The sequence below is a fragment of the Cryptomeria japonica genome, chromosome 1 (assembly GCF_030272615.1).
Source record: "Cryptomeria japonica chromosome 1, Sugi_1.0, whole genome shotgun sequence".
NCBI classification, from domain to species: Eukaryota; Viridiplantae; Streptophyta; class Pinopsida; order Cupressales; family Cupressaceae; genus Cryptomeria; species Cryptomeria japonica.
The window spans coordinates 308,852,588-308,862,359 of NC_081405.1; the positions used below are offsets into that span (position 1 = coordinate 308,852,588).

The window sequence follows — 9,772 nt, forward strand, 5'->3', positions numbered from 1 at the left end:
GTATTGACAAAGTATGATGAGGACAAGCAAGTGACCCTTTGACTCAAGTTTAGAAAAATGTGAATGTAATGTAAGGTGTAAAGCAATGATGGACTTTGTGAGACCCAAAGATAGGTTGAATGCTAGATGAAAACCTGGAGAAATAACTTAAGAAGCTTAAGAATTCTGAAACTGGTTGCTCTTGTTTGTTCGACTGTAAATTTTTCCAATTTGTAAATTTGTTTGTTGTGACCAAATCTGAAATTTTGACTGTATTTCCATGACAAGAGGACACAATGTTGATGAAGACTCAATGTTTGCAAGTGTTTAGACTCAAATGAATCAAAGAAAAGTGTGTTGTTTGATGTAAAATTGTTTTGCATACACTTGAAGACACAAAAGACACAATGTTTTGATGTTTGAGTCTTGAATGTTTGATAGTTCAAAAGAAGACAAGCACAATTCTTATGGTTGGCCAAGACAATAGTTGTTGATCCCACATTGAGTTTCCCCCAAGGCTACGCTATTCAGAGTGGAAACTTAGATGCTTGACCCCACTGGCTCCACACTCGGCACTCACTTCTCGAGGCAACCAAGCACCAATCCCCACGAAAACTCCCCATAGTGAACTTTGTATCTCTACTAAGAACCGTATGTGTGTGGGTTGCTACTAGAGGTCTGACCTCCTGCCCCAACAACTAGAAGGATTTTGGCTTCTAAAACAAAAAGGTGCTAGTAAGGGCATCCGCTTGTGTGGCCATACATGCAGCACTTTTAGCTCTGTAAATACAGAAGGCTTCCAGCCGGTAGGGGTTACACTCTACAAATGATCAAATAAATTTGATCAAACGGGTTTATGGGGAGACATAGTATCAGCATGAACTAATCAGCACATGTTATTCATAGTTTTCATCATGACTACAGTTATTTATAGTGGTTTGGAAGAAGATGGCTTTTCTTTTGCTACCACTTGGGTCGTTCTCTCCTCACTAGTAATCTTAATGACCACACGGGGAGACAGACCCTCTAAAGATGAAACAAAAAGATCCTATTGCTCAAGACACAAAAGACAATGGTTCAATTTTAGTGCACCAATGGAAGTATTTGTTAATCTATGAAAATAAGGCACACAATAAAGATCAAAAGAAAATCCTTGTCAAGGTCCTACAACAAAGATTTGTTAGTAGTTTGGATTGTTTCAAGTGATCACCCCTTACTGCAAGCACACAAGTTAGGTAAATTTTAGATCCAAAAGACTTTGTGAAATAGGTGCCTTCAACAATGCATTTTGTTGACCAATTCAAAGATTTGATTCATCATAAAAAAAGACAACTTGTAAAATTTCAAGAGATTTCCAAAAATGTAAGAAAATCCAAAAAATTTGCTAATTTGCTCCAAAAATTAATTTTTTTATGAAAAAATCATAAAAAAATCATATAAAATGCAAAATCGATCCAAAAAATCTAAAATTTTCACTACAGATTCTTGATGGTCTTCCAAACCTGCAAGTAAAATTTGATTCCAAAATTCAAAGTTGTTTGTGAGATCTGATCAAAATAAGAAAAAACCCTAATTTTTAAAGATCCAATTTTTAGAAATATTTTGCATCAAAATTAAAATCACAACGAACATATCCTTTGTATAATTTTGAGAGATTTCTAAAAATGTAAGAAAAACCAAAAAAATCGCTCATTGTCTCTCAAAATTAATTTTTTATGAAAAATCATAAAAAATTCATATGAAATGAAACCTTCATCCAAAAAATCTGAGATTTTTACTGAACACCTCTGATAATTTTCTTGACCTGCAAAAAAATTATGATGCCAAAATTCGAAGTTGTTTGTGAGATCTGATCAAAATAAGGAAAAACCTTAATTTTTAAAGATCCGATTTTTAGGGAAATATTTTGCATCAAAATTAAAATTACAAAGAACAGATCCTGTGTATAATTATGAGAGATTTCCAAAAATGTAAGAAAATCCAAAAAATTTTCTCATTTGCTCTCAAAATTATTTTTTAATGAAAATTCATAAAAAATTCATAGAAAATTAAAATATGCTCTAATAGATCTGAATTTTTCTTTGCGAGCTCTTGATACTATCTTCAACTTGCAAAAATAATTTGGTGCAAAATTTCCAAGCCATTTGTGAGATATGATCAAATCTCTCCAAGATCTTGATTTTGTGTCCAAAACCCAAGATGCACAAGGTTATTCTCCAAATTGTTTTACAAAAGAGCAATATAGGGTTAGAAAAATCTACAAAAAAAACTCAGATCTAACAAAAATCCATGTCCCATGGGGCATGAAAAAATGTATATGGTGAAAATGGATAACAACGATATTAAAAGACTAAATGAATTCACCCACAAAACCCTAGCCTAACAACAACAAAGATCCACCATAACATATGAAGATTACCTAAGACAATGCAAATCAAATGAAATCACAAAGATTATACCATCACATGTCCAATAGGGTTTGGATCTCCATTCTTCCTATCTCCATTGATCTTACTTGATATATTTGCTCTTAGATTTTATATGTGCACAAGAGCTCAACAAAGAATGGAAATGTGGTTGCAAGTAGGCTTGATTGCATATACAAGTTCAAAAGTGTAGTCGAGGCTGAATGCATAGTGAGTGTATTTATAAATTGAATGCATAGATTGATTAGGGTTGATAATGAAGGAAGCATCTCCTTATATAGAAGATACTATAAAAAATGAAGGGATAAAATTGAGAGGTGTAAAAGATAAATGGTCAGCTATGATTAGAGGGTAGGTAGAGGAATTAAGAAAATAATAAGAGGGTAGGTAGTGTAGGAATTAAGAGATGAATGACACGTGTCATAGGTAGAAAAGGTTAATGAATTAATTAAATAAATAAAGATTCATTTAATTAATAGAAGAAGTGGGATCAATTAAATAAATAATATATTTATTTAATTCAGGAAAAGGGTAATTTAAATAAATAAATGTATTTATTTAAATGAGAAATAAGGCTAGAAGAGGATAAATGATTTATTTAATTAATAGAAGAATTAATTAAATAAATAAAGATTTATTTAATTAATAGAAGAATTAGGATAAAATAATTAAATAAATAAAGATATTTATCTAATTAGACTAGACAATTTTAGGTGTTTACAAGTACAAATGAAGCAAAAGTGCCTATTTATACATAGAAGGGAGGCATTTAATGCAGATCAAGATGTGGGACCCATCGAGGGTTAGGGATGGAAGCATCCCCAAAACGAGAATCGAGGGTCGGGGATTGAAGCATCCCCAATCCCTGAAGGAAGACAAAAGGAATATATACAAACACAAAAGGGAGTAATAATATTTATAGTGTTCCTTACAAATGATTTATAGTAATCTACAATTGAGAAATTATTACAATTCTTTATTTATAGCACAAGTTATGTATTATTGGAAAATAATGGTCATTGACAAGAATATAAATTATATAAAACACTAATAAACTACAAGATTCAACTTATCATGTTATATTATTTATATTTTTCCATAAAATCATTACAACAATCTTCACTAATTTTTTATTTTTTTTGTTAAGGTGACAATAACCCTAAAAATGTGAGAGAGAAGAATAATTGATATTGATCCCAAATTTCTTAAATATAAAAAAATAAAAATGTCTTTCTAAAATGTGATAATGCTTTTACAAATTCTATTATAAGTAAATGTGAAAGCAGCAAGTTTTTATTACACATCATACGATAGCAATCATTACCTAGAGATAAATTGAAATGTGAATACTTTGCTCAGTCTAAGTAGTGTCAACCAGGGAGCACATGATACCGTCCACTGATACCAAGGACGCGCCGCCATCAACAAATTGAATACAGTGCCTTTATTTTGATTTTTTCAAGGTTTATCTCGCTGAGAGGCGATGATGTCATGATTCGATGAATCATTCAAGCCGTAAGGTTGAAAGAAAAAGTCAGATAAATGAAGGCAGCGTTGTCTTCTTCTTATTCCTGAAAAAGTCAGATAAGCGATAAAGTCAAATAAATGAAGGCAGCGTTGTTTAACATGCATGGTCAAATTCAAATTGGAGTTGGTAGGGATTATACCTTTTCTCTGAAACACAAAAAATTGTCAAACCGGTGGCTAGACCCTATTATTTCATTTATAAATAGTCTTCAGAAATTTCAACTGATTTCATTGCACTCTCGGCTAATCCTACTCAAGTTTTGTTAAAGGTGAATTCAATTTCTCATCCCTGTGCGTACGAATGGCTTATCCTCGCTCAGCCAGATTATTTGCCGTGCTAATAGTGCTGGAAGTTCTGTTCAGCATTGGTTACTGCACTTCCCAATTCGTAGATTCACGGGCAGCTTATTACGGAACTCCGGATGGCTTAGGAACTTCCAGTAATAAATACTAACATTATATGTTGGCATTATGATTTAGTTTTGATTCTTTTATTAAAGAAATGAAGGACAAGGAAGCTAAATATGAATGTGCAGGTGGCGCTTGTGGATATGGTGAGTATGGGAGAGACGTGAAGGCTGGAAATGTTGCAGCAGCAAGTCAGTTATTATACAGAAATGGGGCTGGATGTGGCGCTTGCTATCAGGTAATCATTATTATACATTTAAATAAGCATCCTATTAAAATACGATACACTGGAGTGCTGAATGGTGTTTCTTGTTAAATAGGTGAGATGCAAAAATAAGTATCTATGTACATACAGCGGAGTAACAGTAGTGGTCACAGATCATGGAGAAGGCGATCGAACTGATTTCATTATGAGTCCTCATGCTTTCACAACTATGGCCTGGCCGGGGAAAGATGAGCAGCTTAAGGCTTTGGGTGTTGTTGACATTGAGTACAAACGGTAATTAAGAATAGAGAGATTTAAACATTACACTATTCTCAGCTTTTAACATATTCTCAACTTTGAGTAACTAATGCTGATGATGGTGGCTGCAATATGTCAGAGTGGCTTGCAACTATCCTGGCCACAACATCTGGTTCCAGATTAACAAAAGCACCAATTACCCCTATTATCTATCTTTGATGTTGCTGTACCAAGGAGGCCAAAGAGATGTAGTGGCTGTAGAACTTTCCCAGGTATATAGAACAAAATCATACTTTACAGTGCAAATTCATCTTAATCTTATAATATATTGATTTTCTATTGCTAACATGGGAGGGTGTAATGGCAGGAGAGAACTTCTGATTGGAAAGCAATGCGGAGGAGTTATGGGGCTGTGTGGGACATAGTAACGGCACCTGCAGAGTGCAATCTGGCTCTCCGATTTCAACTGTCAGGGGGAGAATGGATTTATGCTCAGAATCCTATTCCCTCACATTGGAAAGCTGGCGATGTTTATGATGCTGGCGTTCAGCTCAAATACTGATCATTATTATAAGTACGTAACTTGGTGGCATTTAATTTAAATAAATTCATGCAGGGAGATTTATTGTATTTCTCTCTTCTTGCACTTGCCCCCAAAACATGTCTTACCAATCTTAAATAAATATTCACGTGTAGCAACAATGTATTATGGACTGAGTTGTTAATGCGTGCAATAAAAATAATATTAAATTTGATTGTAGGGTACCTTTTTGCTCTTGGTGTCTTTGTAGGGTAAGTGATCAACGTTTCAGTTCATAATGCTAATAATAATGTGATCACTTCGCTTTTCTTTTAAATCTTAATTGATTAGGATCCAGAAGCAGGGAAACAAGTAGTTTATGAGGTAGACGGAAGAATTATTCTGTTTTAAACAAATAATGAATTCAAGTAATGCATGTGTAGAAATGATAATATACAAATGAATCGTGAGATTGAACTAGTCAAGTATTGTATGATATATTGCACAAATAACACAATATTATATTCGATGTAATAGTAAGTGAAAAAATTTACATTTTGTAGAACAATATATTGTTATATTATATATAGCTTCAAAGAACAATAATGAACTCTCTATTTAGATCATCTCAAAGATTCATATTATTATAATTATATTCAAATATTATAGTTATTGGACTTAATTTTTATAGAATTATTCATTTATTTAACATTTAAGGAGTTATGGACCAAGCCAATAAATTTTACATCAAATAGACATGATAATACCTGTTAAAAATTGTATGCAGAATTAACTTTTATTGTTCCCTTCACGTGGTCACGGATATCTTTCAAGGCACCACATTGACTTATCACATTTAGATTTATAAAATCATATTTAAAACGGTTGATTAGTTAATTCACCACTAATAAAGAGGATAATTTGTTGATGAGATAAGATATTTTCTCCACAACCTATGTGCATATAAAGAGATAGTGACATTCAAGAATTAATAATCCTTGAACGAAAGACATATTCACTAAAGCCTAGAAGTTAAGAAAAAATTAAATTTCAATGAAGAACTTCATTCCCTATCACCATGGTTATAGATTTTTAGAAGTTCCTTAAAGATTGACACATTCTACTCTTATGCTATGACTATCTTGAGAAATATGTATCTATATGATTATTTTGTATTATAGGGATTTATAATTTTAATATTTTTTTATCATTGTACTGTTACAATAATCTAAGATTTAAAATAATTCCAATCCAAATTACTTTGGGAGAAACAAATATATTAAAATCAAATAGATAGTAAAAATATAAGTACTATTTCATATTAAATATCTCTGTAATCTAGTTTTGATTAGGTAGAGTAGGAGGGATCAAACCCTCAAAGAAGGAAGCCTCATTACCTTGAAAATATTCCATTGGGTGAAATAGTAAAAGGAAATAACAAGGACTCTCATGAGGAGTGAGGTTGCCAAGAATATTTTGATAAAATCAACAATCTGGTGGGAAAAAAGGGTGTCCACCTAGAACTAAGACTTCTTTTCCAAAAATTTTGGGTTTTTAAAGGATCCCCACAACCTTACACAATAAAAACATTAAAATCTAAAAAAAGTATCCAAATAATGAATTAACAAAGAATCCACCTGCACACATAGAAAAAAATAGCTCCCATTGGAAACTAAATTAGGGAGAAAATGATTTAGACAACAACTAGTCACCTCCAAGCCCACATCTAAATCCTCCTCTATAGGTCCAGTAGGATTAAGGATCACAATAGAAACCACCTCAAAACCAATCCAAAAATTAAGTTATTTTACTAAATCAAATCTTGTGACATCCAACTAATGCAAAGTCTAGAACCCAATGAAATCTACCAACATATCAATCTCAAAAGGATAAGTTAAGACTAAATTAACATCAGGAACCACCTCTATATGATGTACATGAGTGAAATTAAGGGATAAGGTAGAAAAAACACAAGTGTAGATAATGCTTTTTTTTTGTCATCTTCAATAGAGTCTAGACCCCAAGTAAACTCTCCTTGTGAGACATCATAGGAAACATGCTAGCAAAATCCTCCTCACTTTTGAGTTGGCATGACGAATAGGTACTCCCAAAAAATCATTGTAAAAATTAGATTGGCCCCTACAAAGATAGAGTGAAGCTTGAAGGGTGAAATAAGAGTAATAAAGTTTAGATCACTTTCATAAAAAACACAACTATAAAAAGATCCATCTATAGTGATCCAAGATGCACATGAGAGAGTAAAATCCACCTTTACAGGAAACTCGTGGGAAAAAATAAGAAAGAGGCCAAAAAGGACACTTTCACTATTATGCAATAAAAATGAGGTCCTAACAAAGAAATCAAATAAAAGTGTCATTATCCCTAGAAGAGTCCCTACCAAGATAGAGACACACTGTAAGGGGTAAATAAAAAGGGATGACATAGAGAAGCGAAGAAATGGCTCCTAATCACAAGAACCCATAGCTCACATGAGCACTAAAAAAAGAGTCATATATTTGGGTCACTAAAGCCAAGAGATCTATACATACAATAGAAAAGGAACAAGGAACAATACCAATAGGAACTTTCACAACCATGAAGCAACACATTCAAGGATAAAAAAGCATAGATAACTCTAAGATATAGCCTAAAAAATTAGTTTCATATTATTAAATAGCCATGTGACATTCTCGAACCTAAACTAAGGAACCATCTGCTCTAAATAAGTAACAACAAACATTACTCTAGGCAATTAAAATAGTAGAGGAGAGGAAGAGAGAAACCTCCATACCAACAAAGGAAAACGCTACAATAGAAGTCTTTCCTCCAAGAAATAATCGACCTAGGAAGAGATTGCTAAAGGATACCAAAGAAATGGGACAACAAAAGGCATATTTAAGAGAAGTCACCAAAAGGAGACCAACACCAAGTGAGACAAGTAGGAAATATAATTGAGTTGACAAAAAGCCCCATAAGGGCAAAGGAAAAGTAGAGCACACTAAAGAATCAATGGAGGAAGAAAAAAGGATAGAACCACAAAAGAAATCACCATTAAGGAAACCTCCATAGGGCCCTCACTGTTCTTGGAATCCTCCTCACAACCATCACCTTCATATGCCTCTCAATCTTAGTCATCATTAGGGTTTTAGCTATAATTATATATTATATTTTGTATTTATAAAAAATAATCATTTAACCAATACTATGATTTATTATTCTTCATATTTGATGGCATGAGTGTAATATCAAAGTTGATAGTGTGAAAATATTCTTGTGTACTCTAAACTTTGTAATTGTTTCTTTCATAGTATACAAGACCACAAGTACATGACTACATAATGAAGGGACCATGGTAGATATGTGATATACTATAGTAAGGAGTTATATTTGATAGATTTGGGATTACAAACATTGTACGGAGATTGTATAGGACTAACCTAGGATGTGTAAGCATCATAGAGAAATGGGTGAGGATGTAGTAGTATCAACACTTTCTTTACCCCTGTAATTACATCATTACACCATTCTACTATGATCAAGTGACATGACAAGCTGGAAAAATATAGCAAGATCCACATCCAATACAAAATTGCATGCGATCAACTTGTAGAGTAGTGAGACCACATTGGATAAATCCTTTAGTGATCTATTAGGTAAGGAGTGAGATATATGTGTAGTAGCTAATCAGGATGATGTAGGTGTATGCCAAGGATACACTAGATGGAGGAGGACTACTCATCCTACCACCATGTTTCCCATACATCATCCAAATATAGGCCATAGTCTCATCAAATAAATAACTTAGAGAAGAGATATGGGGGGTATGAAGATAGAGACATGGAGGATAAGAAGGATGAAGATCTAAGTAGAGATCAATATTAGTCAATCATAGAGGATAGAAGGAAAATGGTTGAGGAGATAGGAGAGAGGAGAGAAGAATAGTAATGCACTACTAGAGAGACCGACTTCGTAAGCATGTGTATCATGGTCATCAACCTATTCAATGGAAACACCAAATAATTGTGATTATAAAAAGACTTATGCATTTATTTAGATTATTATATTATTTCCTTTAATTTGTACGTATATTGTGAGATAGTTGGTTCTATACTTTTTTTATTCTTGGAGTTAGCTCACAACTATGACACAATATGTTGGGTTGCATCTTAGCTAAACATGTCCTTTCCATAGACACCAAAGAACTAGCATAGAACATCTATAGGCCTCAACATAGTGTTAGATGACATGAGCACATCTTGACGTTTGTGGCATGGATGAGAAAAAAAAATCATAATCCCTTCCCATTTAAAAACATATTTATTTAATATATTAATATTAAAATATAAAAATATTTATTAGATGAAAATATTATAAAAATTTAAAATAATTAATCACCAAATATTAAAAGAATTATATAATTGAATATGAGACTGATTATCAATTGAAATG

At 32.7% G+C, this 9,772-nt stretch overlaps 1 protein-coding gene across 1 annotated transcript; it reads left to right on the forward strand.

Annotated features, from left to right (window-relative positions):
* The first annotated feature begins 4,179 nt into the window (after nucleotides 1–4,179).
* On the forward strand, nucleotides 4,180–5,563 carry LOC131040552 (expansin-like B1). The gene is made up of 5 exons (XM_057973495.1): nucleotides 4,180–4,372; nucleotides 4,469–4,578; nucleotides 4,661–4,839; nucleotides 4,943–5,075; nucleotides 5,171–5,563. Exons 1-5 carry the CDS (start codon nucleotides 4,234–4,236, stop codon nucleotides 5,363–5,365), a joined length of 756 nt encoding a protein of 251 aa, XP_057829478.1. The 5' UTR covers nucleotides 4,180–4,233; the 3' UTR covers nucleotides 5,366–5,563.
* The last annotated feature ends 4,209 nt before the right edge of the window (nucleotides 5,564–9,772 follow it).